The sequence below is a fragment of the Zea mays genome, chromosome 3 (assembly GCF_902167145.1).
Source record: "Zea mays cultivar B73 chromosome 3, Zm-B73-REFERENCE-NAM-5.0, whole genome shotgun sequence".
In the NCBI taxonomy this organism is placed as follows: Eukaryota; Viridiplantae; Streptophyta; class Magnoliopsida; order Poales; family Poaceae; genus Zea; species Zea mays.
Window position 1 is genome coordinate 97,357,157 of NC_050098.1, and position 19,483 is coordinate 97,376,639.

The window sequence follows — 19,483 nt, forward strand, 5'->3', positions numbered from 1 at the left end:
GTACTGTTGGATTGCGGGTTTCCCGAAGCGCCGCGCCCTGTGTATAAAAGGGGACGGGGGGGCGGCGCGTTTTGAACTTTATCGTTCCGCGCTCCGTGAAAACCCTAACCGCCTTCTCAAACCTCCTGCTGCACGTTTGCCCTCCTTGCTCTTGTTCGCCGGAGATCTGGTCCGTGTGAAGCAGACCGCCCGCCGCCGCCGACGGTACGTAGCGATGCCAACCTTTTCTTCTGCTGCCGCTACGCCGCCGGCCGACGCGTCGTCTGAGGAGACGCTGAGCACTGTGGCGGCAGAGGAGTTGCGCGCCGGCGACACGGTGGATTTCGGTGTGTCGCGGATGTCCTCGGTCCGCGTGCAAGATATGCAGCGGCTTGGTTACTTTGGCGGCGGAGTCGCTCGTGTCCTGGGGACGGAGGAGGTCCCCGAGCCAGAAGGCGAGTTGGTTGTCTTCGAGGCGTTCTTTGCCGCTGGTCTTCGCTTACCTGCGCACCGATTCGTGGGAGAAGTCCTGCGCAGATTTAACGTCCAGATTCACCAGCTGACTCCGAATGTCGTGGTGGCTCTGTCGAAATACGTCTGGGCGACGACTTCGTACGGCGGACAGCCATCGGTCGAAGTCTTCGCGAAGTACTATTGCCTGCATTGGCAGAAAAGGATGATCGGAAATAAGGTTGCTCAGTTTGGGTCCTGTACATTTACGCCGAAGACCGGCAAGACCTCGATGGAGGTAGTTGAGTTGGTTCCTTGCGCCCGCAATAAATGGGGCAACTGGCATGAGTTTTGGTTCTACGTTGCGGAGGGCACAGTCGAAGACCATCCGGGGCTCCCCGTGGCTGAGATGTGCTCGCATTATTACTCAGCATACCCGCAGTTTGAAGTGGCGGAGGAGGATGCAAACGAAGGGGCCCTTCGGTGCGCGGCCGGCCTGAGCAGCGGACGCGATTTGGTTGAGGAGTTTGTGGCGTATGGGGTGTGGCCTTTGGCGCATGGCTGGGCGCTGGGCGAAGTATGCCCTCGCCAGATGCCTTCCCGTGGTGGGATGCTGGTGCGAAGTCCCGCCTTCGCACTGGATCTGCATAGCCACGATCCAGCCGCCTTTGTGCGTGAGGCGGAGGATGGGGCGGTGCGGATTGTTGGTCGGTACGTGCCGAAGACAGAGGGCCAGCGTAGCTGGGATATACGCGGGTCTAATGACCGCTTGAACAGGGTCTTCGAGTTGAACCGTCTGCCGTATGGCGGTTATCCCGGGCAAGACGATGTGGATCGTCGCGGGAAGAAGCCGGTGGCAGAGACTAGAGACGACCCCTCGCCGGCGGCCGCCCCATCCTCTAAGAAGAGGAAACTAGGTATTGCTACGGGAGGACTGGGGGTTTCCGATGGTTTTGCTAGGGAATTGATGAGGACATGCGCGGCCCCAGGGGGAAGGATGTCTTCGCCCGAGCTCCGGGAGTCTTCGGCGCGGATGCTGAGGGTTACCGGGGGTTGGTGGCATAAGAATGTTCCTATCCCTCGCGCGGTCGGCGAAGACTTTTTTACATCTCGCATGGTTCGTGATTGGAGAGTGTTTCCTTACGGGCGGAATATTGTTGTTGTTGTGTCGGCAGTGATGGACAAGGATTGTCAGGGAGCTGCACAGAAGCGCCAGGCGATCGTCAGGCTGCATGAGGCCAGGCCGAAGAGGTCGCAGGGTACTGCGAAGGCTGCTGCCCCCGGCGGAAGCCAGTCGACGCTGGCGGCGAAGTCAGCCGCCCCTGGGTCCAGCAGGGTGCCGGAGGCTGTGAAGGCGGCCGCCGCCGCCGGTACCAAGTCTGTCCCGGCGGGAGCCGTGAAGGCCCGAGAGTTGCCTCCGCCGGGCAAGCGCGTTGCCGACTTCGCCACCGATATTAGCGTGGATGATTATCTTGTTGGTAAGTCGTTAGCTCGAGTTTTTTTTTAATCTGTTGATACGCTGCAGGGTCAGGCGAAGGCCAACTCGTTGTTGTTCTGCCCGTCGTGGCGACCGCGGCGGCTGCCATGGTGCCTAGGGCGAAGGGTAGTGCTCTTAGTGCCGGTGGTGAGATTCCGGCACTCACTGCCATCAGGGACGAGGCGGACGCTGTGTCCCGCCGGCTGAAGGAGGCATTAAGTCAGGTAAGTTGAGCTAGACTTCGGTTTTTACCAGCTTCGTTGGGGTTGTGGTCTTATGTGTGTCTTGTAGGCGGCTGACTTCGCAGACCGCGCGGTGTCGGGGGCCCTTACGGCAGTTGTGTCTGCCGAAGTCGAGAGACTTCGGGCGCAACATGCTGACGTCGTCCGGGAAAAGTCGGCCGCCGACAGCAAGTGCCGCAAGTTGGCGGATAAGGTGGCCGCGCTGGAGGGTGAGAGGACTGACCTCCGGCGCCAACTGGCGGAGGAGAGGAAGGAGGCTAATGAGGCTCTCGCCAAGGCGCAGTCTGCGCAGGCGGAGGCCAATTTGGCGCGGGCGAGGGCAGTCTTGCCAGACAGCGCGCCGAGGAATTGGAGGAGCGGTTCAACGCTCTGCAGACCCGTGTGGAGAAGGCCGAGGCTTCGACGCGCTCGGAGGCTGAGCGGACACGCAAACAGCTTATGGACTCATACCACGAGCTGGGCGCGCGGACCGCTGAATTCGAAGTGCCAGACCGAGAGCCCGGACTTCGCTGCCTCGAGTGGCTGCAGGAGGAGTTGCTGGCGCTCTCCGCCATCGTGGAGGGGTTTATGTCCTATGCCTCCCTGGTCACCTGCGAAGGGGCGATGAACGAGCTGTCCCGCGAAGGGTGCCGGCACTATGAGGTCTTCGACCAAGCTGATGAGGATTTCGAGCGCGATATTTACAAGGTTGAGGACCCTGTGGTGAAGGAATCCGCGGGAGCCCTCTTCGACCGGATGTGGGGCCCTCACGGTCGGGAGGTGGTCAGGGAGCGGACCGAGACGGCGAGGGGTCAGGTAATATTTGACTTTTGTTTGGTGTTGTTGAATGTGGGTTATATGTGGGTTTGCTGAATCTGTGTGCTGTGTCTCAGTCGGCGCGTAACGAGAAGGTGGAGGACTTCGGGGCTTTGAACAGCGCGCAGCCTGATTCGGAGTCGAACCCGGTGGCGGCTGTGTCCGAGGCCGCCCCGGCGCCGCCCCCGGAAACCGTTGAAGGCGCCCCTGCTGCCCCCGCAGCCACTACGACCGGTGGTGGCTCGTCGCCAACTGCTGCGCCGAGGGCTGAGGATCCTGTGAAGATGGCGGCGGAGCCGGCAGCGGAGGATCCCGCGACGGCTAGGTCTTCGCAGGTGGCTTAGTGGGTGTGGGTAGTTAGGGAATTTTGCATATGTTGCTGAACCTTGGTTGCTGCGCAGGTTCAAGATTTTGGGCCTGCGCACGCAACCGCTACTGCTAATTTTTTGGCGGCTTCGACCGTGGATGATGGGAATGAATCGGATGAATCTGCGTCTAAGTTTTCTGATTTTGGTGACTCTGTGACTTCGGTTGAGTGGACTGAAGAGTCGTCGGATGAGGACTTGGATTACTTTGCGGCCTTGGATGTGGCGGCGGCGGAGGCTTCGCCGCGTGCTGTGGATGTTGAAGTTGTGCCTGGTCCAAGTGCTGGGCGCAGGCGGCGAAGGGCGGTTGCGAAGCGTAGAGTGAGTGAGGCGGACGGCGGTCGGCTTCGTGTGGGCAGGGTTGGTAGGCAGGAGCTGTTGTCCCTGCCGGTCGCTACGAGTGCAGGTGAGGGGGAGCTGCGAAGTCTTTTTGCGGGTGAGGAGCTGAGGATAATGCTATTTAACTATAAGGAGATGAGAATTATTCCGAAGGTTGAGCCGATGTAAAGTGTGATGCCCTCGCTTGTACATATATAATGGCTTGTATGATGAGGTTGTGTGCCTTCACGCATTCGGCTATGCTCACGAAGGTGTTGCGCACTTGGTCTGGTGTATTTGTTATGTCGGTCTGGCGCGTATGTAGTTGGTCTTTGCGCGGATAGTTTGGTGTAGTCTTTTTCGCACTTGTTGTGCCTGGTCCGGCTGCACCCTTAGGCGACTTTTGCACGGATAGACTTCGCGGAAGACTTCGATTTTTTGCACTTGTTGTGCTAGTCCGGCTGCACCCTTAGGCGACTTTTGCACGGATAGTCTTCGCGGAAGACTTCGATTTTTCGCACTTGTTGTGCTAGTCCGGCTGCACCCTTAGGCGACTTTTGCACGGATAGACTTCGCGGAAGACTTCGATTTTTCGCACTTGTTGTGCTTGTCCGGCTGCACCCTTAGGCGACTTTTGCACGTATAGTCTTCGCGGAAGACTTCGATTTTTCGCACTTGTTGTGCTTGTCCGGCTGCACCCTTAGGCGATTTTCGCACGGATAGTCTTCGCGGAAGACTTCGATTTTTCGCACTTGTTGTGCTTGTCCGGCTGCACCCTTAGGCGACTTTCACGCGGAGCGTCGCACGCGAGGGTAGCTAGCGCTCGGCCTCGCGGTGACTTTGTATTGGTCGAATGTCGGAGACCGTCGGTGCGGTCTTTTTTCGACGTAGATCTTTGCGGGGGATTTTTCACTTGTATATTACATGACTCCGCCTCGTTAAAAACCTCACCCCCCGGGAGGAAAAGAGTGCGGGCCAGAATAAAATTGTTTTTGCGAATTACAAGGGCGAGCTGGCCCTGATGAGTCAAACAAAAAATTTGCGGAGATTGTCGATGTTCCAGGAATGCTCCAAGTCTTCACCGTTTGGCGTTGCGAGCCTGTATGCGCTGGGGGAGGCCTTCGTCTTGACAATGAAAGGGCCCTCCCACCTGGGCTCCAGCTTGCCCCTGGACTCTGTCCGAGCTGTTCGGACGAGTACGAGGTCCCCTTCGCTGAATTCCCGCGGGATGACTGTGAGGTCGCGCCATGCTTTTGTCTGGGCTTGGTATTTATTTAGAGCCTGTAGAGCGAAGACGCGGTCTCCGTCGATAAGATCCTTCGAAGTGGGTTCGTCCACGTCGGGGACAGCTAACGCAACTATTCGCGGGGATCCATGCTTTATTTCTTGTGGGGTCATGGCCTCCGATCCATATAGAAGGCGGAAAGGGGTGAACCCAGTCGCCATGCACTCAGTCGTGTTTAGCGCCTAGACCGCTTCAGGTAACAAGTCGGCCCACCTGCCTTTTTTCGTCGAGGAGCATCTTCTTAACAGCTGTGAAAATTTTTCCATTGGCACGTTCCACAACTCCGTTGGACTGCGGGTGATATACTGAGGCGAAGGCAAGCTTAGTGCCAATGGAGAAGCAGAAATCCTTGAAGTCTTGGCTGTCAAACTGCTTGCCGTTGTCAACTGTGAGTTCCGAGGGTACTCCGAAGCGGCAAACAATGTTTTGCCAAAAGAATTTCTGTGCAGTCTTTGATGTTACTGTGGAAACAGCCCTCGCCTCGATCCATTTGGTAAAGTACTCGACAGCGATGAAGGTGAACTTGAGGTTCCCCTGAGCCGTGGGCAGGGGCCCGACGATGTCCAGGCCCCAGCGCTGGAGAGGCCATGTGTGGGCGATCAGTTTTGTGAATTGCGAGGGGTTGCCTAATCAAGGAGAAAACTTCTGGCAGGCTTCGCAGGACCTTGTGACCCGATTTGCGGCGCAGATCATTGCGGGCCAGTAGAAACCTTGGCGGGTCACCTTTGCGGCTAGGGCCCTTGGCCCTGCGTGAGAGCCGCAAGTGCCACTGTGGACTTCGCGCAGGATTTGGACGCCTTCGGTCTCGGTGACACATTTAAGCATTGGCTGACTGACCCCCTTCTTGTAGAGTTGGCCCTCAATCAGTGCGAAGTCCCGGCTTCGATGTTTGAGGCGCTTGGCCTCGTTGATGTCGGTTGGGTGGTAGTACCCCTGTAGGAACAGGGTTATTGGTGCTCGCCAGTCTTCGGTCATAATAAGGTTGACTATGCGGTGGCCCTCGCTGTCATTGGTTATTTTGAGCCCTTCGGGGCTCCGGACGGCTGGCGTGCCGATAACATGGTAGAACACGTCGGAGGGCAGGGACTCGCCTCTGGCAGCAGCCTTGGCCAATGCGTCGGCTTCTTCATTCTTGGCCCGGTCCACATGCTGCAAGGTGAATCCCTTAAATTGTCTCTCGAGACTTCGAATGGCCGCGAGGTATTGCATAAGTGCGGGGTCCTTTGCTGCATAGTCTTTCTCGACTTGGCCGGTGACTACCTTGGAATCTGTTCTGACAATGCAGGTGGTGACACCAAGGGCCCTCAGCTTGCGGAGGCTGAGGATGACGGCTTCGTATTTTGCTATGTTGTTTGTGCATCTGTCAGATTCCAGAGCAAAGCTGAGGCGTGCCGCGTATCTGTGCTTGACCCCGGCGGGTGAGGTGATGACTGCAGCGGCGCCTGCCCCCGCATGACACCATGCGCCGTCGCAGTGGATCGTCCAAACCTTCTCTGCGGACGGGTCCGGCTGTGTTATTGGCCCAGTCCAGACGACGACGAAGTCTGCCAGAACTTGTGACTTGATGGCTGTCCTGGGCTCGAAATTGATGTGGTAGCCGGAGAGTTCGGCCGCCCACTTGGCAATCCTGACCGATGCCTTCGGGTTTCTGAACAATTCACCTAGTCCCCTATCTGAGGTGACCTGGACCTTGAATGCTTCAAAATAATGGCGCAATTTGCGCGAAGACATAACAACTGCATAGGCAATCTTCTCCAGTTCCGTCATGTTACATTTGGATGGTGTTAGCACTTCGGAGACATAATAAACTGGGCACTGCCTGATCACGCCCTCAACTGTCTGCTCCTGCACCAGCGCCGCACTGACCGCATGCGGTGAAGCCGCAACATAGAGCAATAGGGGTAGCGAAGAGTTGGGGCTTGTAAGGACTGCCAACTCCGACAGGTACTATTTTAATGAGGCGAAGGCCGCTGCCTGCTCTGTTCCCCAAGCGAAGTCTTTTGCGCCACGGAGAGTTTTGAGGAAGGGGAGACTTCGCTCAGCTGATTTGGAGATGAATCTGTTGAGGGCGGCCAATCTGCCCGTCAGGCGCTGGACGTCTCTGGCTGACTGCGGGGGCGTCATGTTGATGATGGCCTGAATTTTGGTTGGGTTGGCCTCGATGCCGCGGTGTGATACCAGGTAGCCCAATATTTTCCCCTAGCGAACGCCGAAGATGCACTTTTCGGGGTTCAGGCGAAGTCGTGCATCCCGCATGTTCGCGAATGTCTCGGCGAGGTCAGCAAGATGGTTCTCCTTGCTCCTGCTGGCGACGACGATGTCGTCCACATATGTGAATATATTTCTGCCGACTTGCCCCTCGAGCACTGTTTTGGTAAGCCGGGAGAAAGTGGACCCGGCGTTCTTGAGTCCCTCCGGCATTCTGATGAAGCAATATGTGCCGAAGGGTGTTATGAAGCTGGTGCTGGCCTTGTCTTTCTCCTTCATATATATTTGATGGTAACCGGAGAAGCCGTCGAAGAGTGACATGACTTCGCACCCGGCCGCGCTATTGACTATTTTGTCGATCTGAGGCAGCGGGAAGTTGTCCTTTGGGCAGGCCTTGTTGAGACTGGTGAAGTCGATGCACATTCGCCACTTGCCGCTCTTTTTCTGCACCATCACAACGTTGGACAGCCACGTGGGGTAAGCCACTGGCTCGATAAATTTGGCTTCCAGGAGGCGATGTACCTCGGCCTTGGCGGCTTCTGTCTTCTCGTCAGACATTTTACGGAGCCGCTGTTTTTTTGGTCTCACCGAAGGGTCGATTCCCAAGCTGTGCTCAATTATGGATCGGCTGACCCCGACCAGGTCGAGGGCGGACCAGGCGAAGACGTCTTTGTTCTTGGACAAGCAGCAGAGGAGTTTCTCCTCGTCATGCGAAGTGAGGTCTTCACTGATGGTGACTGTCTGCTTGGGCGTGGCCTGGTCGAGGGGAACAGTCTTGGTCCCGTCGTTGCTCTGCAGCTGTGCCTTGTCGTGTTCTTTGTCGGTTGGGCTGGCGGACGCAGGGACCTCGCGCTGGGCCGTGAGGCAGTGCACATTTCTTTGCCCGGGGACGAAGTCCCGCTCTATGTTGCGCGCAGTCTGTTGATTGCTGTAGACCGTGATGGCGCCTAACGGACCTGGTATCTTCATGCACAGGTACAGTCCGTGAATGGCTGCCTCAAACTTGTTGATGGAGCCCCGGCCCATGATGGCGTTGTACGGATACACCATATCGACGATATCAAAGGTTATTTGCTCACTTCGGGCATTGGGTGCTACACCGAAGGAGAGAGGTAGTTCTATTTTGCCGACAGGAAAGGTGCCCTTGCCGCCGAAGCCATACAACGGGTTGTCCGAAGGCTTGAGCAGGTTGTGGCTTATGCCCATGCGGTCGAAGGCATGGAGGAAAATGATGTCTGCTTGACTGCCATTGTCGACTAGGACTTTGTGCAGGTCCCAGCCTGCCACGCTGCAGTTGATAACCATGGCGTCGATGTGGGGGGCGCTGCGCAGGTCGACGTCTCGGGCGTCGAAGGTTAGCGGTACGTGGGACCACTTCGTCTGCACGACTGGGCCGGTAATGGCGACGTGGTTGATGCTGCGGTAATGGTCCCGCTTCTGCCGCTTTGTGTCGAAGTCGGTGCTGGACCCCCCAGTGATCATATGAATGACTCCGCGATACGGCTGATCGGCGAAGTCTTCTTGTTTTGGGGCGTGGGGGTGGGGGATGTTTTGTTGTTGCTGGTGTGGAGGTGGGGGTGGGGGAGGTACGATTTGTACTTCCTGGTGGTGTTGGTATGCGTGGTGCGGTGGATGCGGGGTGGGGGCGTGGATGTATGGTGGAGGGGGTTGCTGATAAGTGTGCGCGACAACTCTAGGGTTGTCGGCTGGCTGTGCCCGTGCCATCCTGTCTTTGGTGGCCTTCGTCTCTGGGCAGTCTCTGGTTTGGTGGGCGCAGTCTTCGCCGTGAAAAAGACAGTAGAATCGGCGCGGCGGCTGCGCACGTCCCCGACCCCTACCGTGAGTTCCATTTCCGCGGCCCTGGGGGGGATATTCCTGACGGCGAGGGGCGTCACCAGCGGGGTGCTGGTTGGCGATGTTGTGCACCTGCTGCTGATTGCGGCCGTCTCGACCGGAGTCTGGCTACGGAGTTCTCGTCCACGTGCGGCTGGACTGTGGAGCATCTTTGGGTTTCCTCTGAGACTCAACCTTGCGCTGGTGGAGCTCTTCGGATTTGGCGTATTTTTCAAATAGCTGATATAATTCCTGGACGTTCTTGGGTGGATCTCTGATGCAGTGGTTGTAAAGGACGCCGGCGCGAAGGCCACTAATGGCGTAGTGGATGGTGATCTGGTCGTCGACTGAGGGCAGCTGTGACTTGAGTGTTAGAAACTTGTGGTAATACTCCCGCAGAGTCTCTTTTTCCAGCTGCTTGTAGAGTGAGAGTTCGGCCAAGGCGTCGGTGTCTGGGCGGTACCCTTGGAAGTTGAGCAGGAATTTGTCCCGGAGGCTTCTCCAGGAGTCAATGGACAGCGGGGGCAACCTGGTGAACCAGGTGAGAGCTGGGCCCTCGAGGGCGATGATGAAAGACTTGGCCATCGTGGCGTCGTCCCCTCCGGAAGATGCAACGGCGACCTGATAACTCATGATGTACTGTGCTGGGTCAGTGTTGCCGTTGTACTTGGGATAGGTCCCTGCCCGGAAGTTGGCAGGCCAGGGTGTCACTTGCAGGTGTGGCGCCAGGGGACTTCGCTCGTCGAGGTAGTTGACCCCTTGGAAAGGCGCGGCGTGTGGGAAGGCGTGGTCGCGCTGGGGGAAGTGTAGGTCTTCCATTTGCGCGCTCTGTTGCAGGGGTGGCCCGTGCTGCAGGCTGAGGTGGCCTTCGCGTATGTCCTCCAGTTGTGCGCGCTGTTGCAGGGGTGGCCCGTGCTGCAGGCCGAGGTGGCCTTCACGCTGCATCAGCGCGATCTCCTGCTCGAGGTCCTGTGCCTTCTGCTCTTCGTCGTGTATCATTTGCCGCACCTTGGCTAGTGTAGACACACGTTGGCGCTTGGCCTCCAGTATCTCTTTTTGCCTCTGGAGATTGCGGTTCTTGATGCGCAAGGCGCGCAGCTGTAGCTGTTCTTCCGCTGAGACGCCGAGGACTTCGCCGTCCTCGGTGAGGTCCGCGCCCTCCGGCGGGGCGAAGCCTGGGGGAGGTTGCGGTTGTCCTTCAGGGCCGCAGGTGCGGAGGGCATCGTCTTCGCAGGTGCGGAGAACGTCGTCTTCAGTAGCCTCTTGGTGGGTGGAGTGGGTGAGGGCGAGGGCCTTGCCCTTTTTTGCGGCCAGCAGTGCTGCCTTCGCAGCCTCGTCAGCCTTCGAGCTAGCTTTCTTGGGTGCCATCGCGGGTGGTTTTTTTGTAGCACGAACGGTGGGCGCCAAATGTTGGAACTTGCTCTCTGGTGCAAGGTGATCCAACGGGGGTGTGAAGTGACGTAAACAGGGTTTTCGCACGAGACGACAATAGCTCTGTTAATCTAGCCTCTCAAGGGCACTGTGCGGGGGTATTTATAGGTATCCGGGTGCCCAGCGTCCCGTGTTAAGGACGCATGTGCCCTCAGACACCTAGGTTATCCCCGGAATATTCCCATAAACCAGTGTTACATACCGTAATTACAGGGAGGCCTTTACAAATTAGGCCCGTAACGTGCAACGGCCACGCAGGGCCTGTTACAATGGGCCGGATCACACGCGGGCCTCCACTCTGGACGAGGTCGCAGGATGATACGACCTCGTCGCGGGTCTTCGTCCGGCGGCGTATGAGACGAAGGGTAAGTCTGCCCGTTGTCTTGTCACCGTTGGTGCAGCGAGTACGGCGAAGGCCTCGAGCGAAGGGTGGCGTCTTCGCCTTCGCCCCAACAATGGGCTACAATTTTTTATTTACAAATATTGATGTATCTGTCTTTAGAAGGAGTGACAGTTCATTAGCTTTTAAGGGTGTATTAGACGACAAGCTCTATTTAGTTGACTTTTTGAAAGAGAATGCTGATCATGCAGGCTTAATAGCTAAGACTAATATGGGCTGGCTTTGGCATCGCCGTCTAGCACAGGTTGGGATGAAGAACCTTCATAAGCTTCTAAAGGGAGATCATGTGTTAGGACTAACTGATGTTTGTTTTGAGAAAGACAGGTCCTATGCAGCATGTCAAGCAGGGAAACAAGTGGGAAACACTCATCACAACAAGAATGTGATGACAACATCAAGACCACTGGAACTTCTTCACATAGATCTCTTCGGTCCCGTTGCCTATCTCAGCATCGGGGGAAGTAAGTATGGTCTTGTTATAGTTGATGATTATTCCTGCTTCACTTGTGTTTTCTTTTTGCTGGACAAATCCAAAACCCAAGGGACCCTAAAGCGCTTCTTAAGGAGAGCTCAAAATGAGTTTGAGCTTAAGATGAAGAAGATAAGAAGCGACAATGGGTCCGAGTTCAAGAATCTACAAGTTGAATAGTTTCTTGAGGAGGAAGGCATCAAGCACGAATTCTCCGCTCCCTACACACCACAACAAAACGGTGTGGTAGAGAGAAAGAACAGGACGCTAATCGACATGGCGAGAACGATGCTTCGAGAGTACAAGACGCCTGAGCGGTTTTGGTAGGAAGCTGTGAACACAGCTTGCCACACCATAAACTGGCTCTATTTGCATCGTCTCCTCAAGAAGACCTCCTATGAACTACTTACTGGTAACAAACCTAATGTTTCTTATTTTCATGTTTTTGGGAGCAAGTGCTACATTCTGGTGAAGAAAGGTAGACATTCAAAATTTGCTCCTAAAGCAGTTGAAGGGTTTTTACTAGGATATGACTCAAATACAAAGACGTATAGGGTCTTCAACAAATCATCAGGATTAGTTGAAGTCTCTAGCGACGTTGTATTTGATGAGACTAATGACTCTCCAAGAGAGCAAGTTGATCTTGATGATATAGATGAGGATGAGGTTCCGACGGCCGCAATGCGAACTATGGCAATAGGAGATGTGCGACCACAGGAACTACAGGAACAAGATCAATCTTCTTCCTCGACATTGGTGCATCCCCCAACTCAAGACGATGTATAGGTACCTCAAGACGAGGGGCAGGATCAAGGGGGAGCACAGGAAGACCAGATTATGGAGGAAGTAGCACCACGGGCCCCTCCAACTCAAGTCCGAGCGACGATCCAAAGACATCCCCGGGCCTGTTTGGTTCGGCTTTTTTCTGAAGAGCTTTTCTGAAAAGCTGGCTGTAGTGAGAAGCTGGTGGTTAGAATCTAGGTGTTTGGTTTGGCTGCTGTGGAGAGAAACTGGTGGTTAGAATCTGGGTGTTTGGATACGGGTACATCATGAACAAGGCTACTAGGTACATATTGGTCAAAGCCTCGATCGTGTACATCATGAACAAGGCTACAAGATAGTATTTACCTGCAAAAACAAGGATCTAGATGTTTGATAAGCTGGCTGTAGGAAGAAACTGATGATTAGTTTGCTCCATAAATAACACATGTGATGTTCATTACAACTAATTTGATTTCATCCCTAAATAGTTTGCTTCCGTGCCGGCTTAAGGTGAGAAGTCGTCCAACTTCTCATGGACGCGGGCTGCTGGCCGATTCTTAGCCGATGTGGTGAAGCCGTTGCGAGCCGCTGGTGGGAAGAATCTGGTCACGAAGCTAACTGTTTGGATGAGCTTCCAGCTTCTGGCGGCCAGAAGTCCACCAAAAGCCGATCCAAACACGGCCCATGACGAGGCGGCTCGACTTGTGCAGCTTGCCGTGTTTTGATCACGAAGCTTCCCCCAGCGACGTACTCAACGTGGTCGAGCGGCCCCTTCACGTCGACGCTGGCGCCGACCGAAAGCTAGGTTTGGTACTGGGTCATCTGCCCGCCATCCCAAATCGACGGGTGCAGCTGGGCCCACCGAGGGCTCATCGTGGATGGGACTAGAAGCGAGCCCGAGGGGGAGGCCTGTTCGGTGCCAGCGGTGGGGACGAGATCGCCGATATGCGGTATGTGCTGAGGACTCCTTGGCATTGTCTACGAGGGGGAGAAATGGGACAGAATCATTTGCGATTTTTTAATGGAAAAAAACTAAGAGTTTACTATGGTATTGCTAGCTCCACTCCATTGACGTGTGAAAGAGGAAAAATAGTGTCCAACTCAGGCGCCAATATTATTTCTTAGTTGTTTAGCTGAGAACAAAAGCATAGACCGTAGCTGAGAACTAAGGGTGTGTTTGGTTTGTGGAATCACTTCATCCAAAATGTAGTGGTGCATCATGGGTCCATTCCTCAAATTTGGTGGGATGACCTCATTCCTCATATTAGTACTAACTAAATAACTATAAGGAATGAGGTGATGATGGATCAACTCAATCCATTCCACAAACCAAACAAAAAAATGAGGAGTGAGAAGACGATGGATTAGATCATTCCTCAAACCAAACAGCTTATAAAAATAGAGACAGCTTCCGGACAGGACAGACGCAGTGAGTTGATTTCAATTGAGCTTTAGTGATGCCTTTGTGAATTAAAACACCATTGATCTCCTTCCTGTCAGGTTCTTGCAATCATCTTTTCCTTGTTTTAGTATTTGAGACATATTGATAACCTATAAAACAAAGCACAATGGTCACCTCCTTTATGTATTTCAATCACACAATAAATTGTTGTCATGTCACAATGCACCATGCCTTCTTATATTTATACATTTTTATTTATATAGTTTGATATTTTGACAGGCTTAGTGCCTCGTATCAGATGAACCCGCCTTTATCATTTTTTTTACTTATCACATTAATCAAATTAGATTCTAATATATATTCAATTCCAGTGTACAAGTAAATTTTTTTAAAACAATACTATCAGAATTGTTGCTGGTCCCAATTGTCCTAATGTTTGTAATGTTGCATGTTTTTATTCATTATTCAGACCTCCACAATGGATGTTTCTGGTCCCAAGTGTCACTGTTTCTCCAGTAAGGCGCAATGTTGTTTCACCATTGTGTTGGGTGTCCTGCCCAAAGTTCTACCAAAAAAACATTCCATTGAAACCTCTTGCTGTTTGGTGCATGGGTACTTTTTGCTCGGAATTGTATAGTAATGAATTTTGTTCTTTCTGAATTTGTCAACTACCTGACATCCATCCCATATGCCATTGGACTGAGTTGTCCATATCAGACACTCCAATATGACATCTCAGTCCATATCTATTAGGAGTATCTTGGTTTGGTGCACATGACATATTGGTTTGGTACATATGACATCTCAGTCGAAACTGGTTTGTAGTGAAAGTTTGCACCAAACCAAGACACTCCATATGACATCTCAGCCCATATAACATCTCAGTCCATATGTATTGGGGCCGTTGGAGTACTAGCTTATCAATGTCATGGAACAACTTTTAGAAATGCATGTCTTTGATAAACAAATGGTAGTACTTTGTCTTTACATAAAATAATAGATTACTACAGATTTTAAGATTATTTGTCTCCTATGTGTTTCAGGGTCTAATGATAAAGATATTATCAAAATCGCTAGAGAAGGCGAAAGTCAAGTTATGTCCTACCAGTTGCGCATCTTTAAATTGTGTTCAATTTGAATAAAAAAATCGATAATTATATGGCATGCTTAAATTTCTGGAGAGACTACATGTTCTATGTTTTTTGTTGGTTTTATTGACTTTTGTTGGTATTTAAGTTTAGGATTTATTCCACACGGAATAAACGAACAAATATAGTTGTTTGGGTTTATGGATTTAGGGCATGTTTGGTTTGTGGCTAATGATGCCACACTTTGCTTAAGGTTAGAAGAACAACCTTAGACAGAAAAATTAGGTAAAGTGTGATAAGTTAGGCAGCCAACCAAACAGGTCCCCACAAGGGATTAGTGAAAGACTTGGATTCATCCAATTCATGTGCGGAGAAAAACCGACCCGAAAAAAATCCCAAAGGGTCGAACAATGCCTAAATTGTTCCTTGAACCTTAACTCTTTAAGAATATACAACTCTTCGATGTATCGTCCCGAAAGGGGGGAAAGTCACAGGCTCAAGTATCCTTCGTGTCTATAGAACATAGCTTTTAACTACTACTCTTTAAATTATATCAAATTACTACATCCTTTCTCAAATATTTATCACCCGCTAATTCATTTCTAAACTAAAACACAACAAATAAAAAAGAACATAGGGAGTACATTGTAGTGAATTTATATGGGGGTAATCACGTGATCAAAGAACCAAAGGTAAACGCACATAGGGGTGAAAACAGGTCAGGTATACCCGTCTGGTACCGGATACGGATAGTGCAAATACCCATTTTTCGGATACGGATTCGGGTATTTTTATATTCTGGACGGATACGGGTAATACCCGGATACTGTAGCTCCGGATTCGGGTCGGATACGGAACGATGACTACCCGGTAAATACCCGGATATTCGGGTCGAATACGAGTACCCATTTTTTCTTTTTCTGCATAATAATATAGTTATAAAATTATATCATACTTTTACATATGAAATCAGATGAAGATAAAATTTATATGAAAATTGTAGATATTGAAGAGATCTATAACTTTGTAGTACATCAATTTTTTGTTTAAACATATATTTAGGCCAAAATCATTAAAATTATGTCCAAATTTATATCAAAATAATATACTTTATTATTTTTATGTGGGGGGCTTAAGGTTATATTCACGTGGGAAGCTTAAGGTTATTTTTGTATAGACTATTTATTAGTATTGGTAACTTATTTGTAATTTCCGGTCGACGCTACGTTATTTGATGGATTTAATTGTATTTTGATGATTTTCTACGACAAGAAATTAATAATACATAAATAGCCTAAAAATCATGAAATTTTACGGAGGCACAACATATGTTCATACATAACCATAGAAATGTTTGGATCATAAGATCTATAAGATGTCATGTTTCTTATATTTCACGTTCACTTATTTGTATGAGTTACATGTGAAATCACTATAAGTATCCAAGTTTCAACATAATCAGTAGTTTACTTTATCATTTTTATATGAGGACTTGAGTTATCTTCGTATAAAATGTTTATTTGTTTTTGTAACTTATTTACAATTTTTGAGTGAAACTAGAATATTTTATGAATTTTTAATATTACGGTGTTGGTTCTACAATGTCCTTGTAATTAGTAACTTTGAATTGCATTAATGTTAATTTTATTGGTTTCCTTTCCTACATTTGATCTATCATATACATTATTATATATTTGTTGGGTGGTTGAACAAATAATATCATTAGGACGAACTACCCGACAATTATCCGGTATCTACCCAAGTAGTATCTATTATCAATTTCTTACGCGTCCGGATTATTACCCGGTCCCGTCATGTATCCGTCCCGAATCTTAACTACCTGTATCCGGTCTCGTATCCGAAAGAAATACATTAGGGTAGAATACATGATGACCATGTATCCGACTGTATCCGTCCCGTTTTCATTCCTAAACGCACAACTCAATAATTTAGAGTGGTTTAGACTTTCGATCGAAGGTAATACCATACGTCCAGCCTTGTCCCTTGTTTTGCTGGACAGTTACAAAGAAGGTTTCTTGTAATGCGCCAGATAAGTACACAGATGAAAACAGGAAACAACCCCCTCTACAAACTTGATCTATTTCAATATTTACATAAAATCCCTTATAATTCAAGACATACTGCTATTACAAAGATACAACCCTTGTAAGATGAGTCCTCTTCGTTATCTATTTCGATCCCATGGAACATTATCTATTTCGATCCTCGAGAGCATGAGAAGGTTATCTCTAGCAGATCTATTATCCAATCTCCTATCTCATCCTATATATCAAACTTTACTTTACAAACAGTATCAAACAAACTTTACTTTACAAACAGTATCAAACAATATCATCTACAGTTCCGCATTCTCTATTTTACACTACCCATGAAGACGGTCTAGGTCTGAGTTGGACCCACAAATCTTCTTCTTTGTTGTCAATGTTGTACCATCTCTTTACATATTGCTTTTTATAGATACATTAATTTTTTTATTCATCTAAAAAACTGTATGCGGAAAAGCTAAAACATTTTATAATTTGGAACGGAGTATTTGACTTCCGCGCTAGTCATATGTCAATCAAAACCAAGGCAAACAAATTTACAGAAAAGTGAAGATTTAAAAACAATTGAAACTATTTGATATGTAGGCTCCTGGATATTACTCAGCACTCCAAATAGACAGTTCAAATTTTGATGCTTCAAAAGATTGTTAAACTGTAGAGCTGTGTTATGCATGTCATGTTCCGGCTAAAATCGTTGAGCTCCTTTTTCTATAGTGCCGACATGATTGTATTCGTTGATGCCTGCCGACAGACTAGATCGATAGGCTCCCAAACTGCCTGTTCCATTCTTCATAAGTCCCCAGCTCGCTTGAGGAAACAGAAGGTCTTACCTCCCGCATAGCATTCTCGAAATCCTGCACATTTCAATAAGCATAACAATCTTCATAAAAAATACTCAACATCAGAAGCGATCCCTTGAGCCAATAAAACTTCTTTTTCTTTTTTATTAGATTTAGATGACCAGAAATCCTGATTTCATGGGCAAATACCTTCAGCATCACTGGCCGCATATCCTCCTTGCTGAGCTTTGCGATTTCAACGCCCGTCTGAAGAGCCTCTCTTAGTGGTCCCATTGAGGCATCTTTCACCAAGTTTTTCATGTCAGATCCTGAGTAGCCTGGAAATAGCAAGCATTGTTTAAAGCAGCTAAATTCAGTATGATCACGTCAAAGCTGATAAGATAGTAGCAATATTAAGAAGCTTGGATGGAAACCTTCAGTTAATTTACAGATGGCACTTGTTTCTTCTTCCGAGAGCATGAAAAGTCCATCTTTCTCCAATAGATTGCGAATTATCCAAGCCCGTGCTTCTTCACAACCATGGTGCACTAAGGTTTCTGAAATGATAAGTATAAAAGAAAAGAAATAGTGTTACCTAATGAAGGAAGGGGGATGTATAGACGTTTCGTGAGTCGCCTGCGCGCTGCTTCATCCAGTTCCTGGGGTCTGTTTGTTGCTCCTGCCATCATTTGCTCCATCAGTATGCTACTAGTTTACTCGCCATCCTCTATTAGATGCCCCATGTTTAAAAAATTTCATAGTTTTCACAAAACATGCAACAAATTTACATAATGAACACAAGGCTAACATGCGTTAGTTGTAGTCACAACGAGTGGAGAAAAATGTTATGAGATTGTATGATTGAGGCTAGTCCTAAGACCACCGATCATCGATTAGGGTATGCTGCAGCTTCAGTAGGACAGGTGCTTGACTCCTCCAGGTCTAGACTACAGGGCCCGATCTAGCAGAGATGGGCAAAGGCACCGGCAGGGGAGACCAGGACAGGCAGGCGGAGGATGGAGAACTAAGCGCTGGCGAAGATACAGGCACTACCGGGAGGTTCAGACGCTAACAGGAAGAAGCAGGCGAAAGCAGAACGAAAAAATGGCTTGCAGTGTGAAAGGGAAATATGTCCATTTCTATAATGTTTTGGTGATTAAGTGTCCAACACATAATAAGTGAGTAGCTATGTGCCAAACAAGCAAGAAGTGTACGTTTCTAGACTTAGTACATTGTTTTGAATACTAACATATTTTGTCTAAGTGCTATAAAGAGGGAGAAAAGAATTGGAAAAAGACTTGGCTCGGTGCAGCCAAGACTCAGATCAGTCTGGTGCACCGGACAGTGTCCGGTGCGCCAGGCTGGTCTCCGGTGAAAAGGCCGCTTTTCGGGAAAAGATAAGCGGTGTACGGCTATAATTCACCGGACTGTCCGGTGGTGCACCGAACTGTCCGGTGAGCCAACGGTCGCCAGCGCAACGGTCGGCCGCGCAATCCGCGGGCGACGCGTGGCCCGCACCAACGGTCGGCAGGGGGCACCGGACTGTCTGGTGTGCACCGGACAGTGTCCGGTGCGCCAACGGGCCCGAAGCTGCAACGGTCGACTGCGCCTGTTTTGGAAAGCAATCGCGTACCGGACAGCTACAGTGATTGTCCGGTGGTGCAACGGACTGTCCGGTGCACCACACGACAGAAGGCAAGATTAGCCTTCCAAGATTGTCTTCAACGGCTCCTAGATGCCTTGGGGCTATAAAAGGGACCCCGGGCGCATGGAGGAGTCACCCAATCATTCACTAAGCATCCTAAGGCATCCAGACTCTGTTCCCGCGCATTTGTTTCGTTGTGTTAGAGATTTGAGCTCTATTCGAGTCGAGGACTCCCTGTGTTGTCATTTGAGCTCAAATCTTCTCTTGTGTGCGTGGGTGTGCTGCGATTTGTGTCTTGTGTGTGTTGCTTATCCCAACCTTACTTCGTGCTTTCTTTGAGATCAATATTGTAAGGGCGAGAGGCTCCAACTTGTGAAGATTCCTCGCAAACGGGAAAAGATTATAAGGAAGAAAAGTTATGGTATTCAAGTTGATCATCGGATCACTTGAAAGGGGTTGAGTGCAACCCTCGTCCATTGGGACGCCACA

At 50.2% G+C, this 19,483-nt stretch overlaps 1 protein-coding gene across 10 annotated transcripts in view; it reads right to left on the reverse strand.

Moving 5' to 3' along the window:
• Positions 1–16,915: 16,915 nt before the first annotated feature.
• The window catches only part of LOC100193153 (uncharacterized), a 37,309-nt gene continuing 34,741 nt past the window's right edge, over positions 16,916–19,483 (reverse strand). For 8 of the 10 annotated variants that reach the window (XM_008673902.3, XM_035965639.1, XM_020549470.2 and 5 more), the window contains 4 exons: positions 17,945–18,028; positions 17,784–17,879; positions 17,560–17,687; positions 16,916–17,424 (listed from right to left, as the gene is read on the reverse strand). In XM_008673902.3, the coding sequence (XP_008672124.1) occupies positions 17,323–17,424; positions 17,560–17,687; positions 17,784–17,879; positions 17,945–18,028 (410 nt within the window). In that variant the 3' untranslated portion in view covers positions 16,916–17,322. The remainder of the gene's footprint in view (positions 17,425–17,559; positions 17,688–17,783; positions 17,880–17,944; positions 18,029–19,483) is intronic. The other 2 variants (NM_001358658.1, XM_020549467.3) reach the window with 2 other exon arrangements.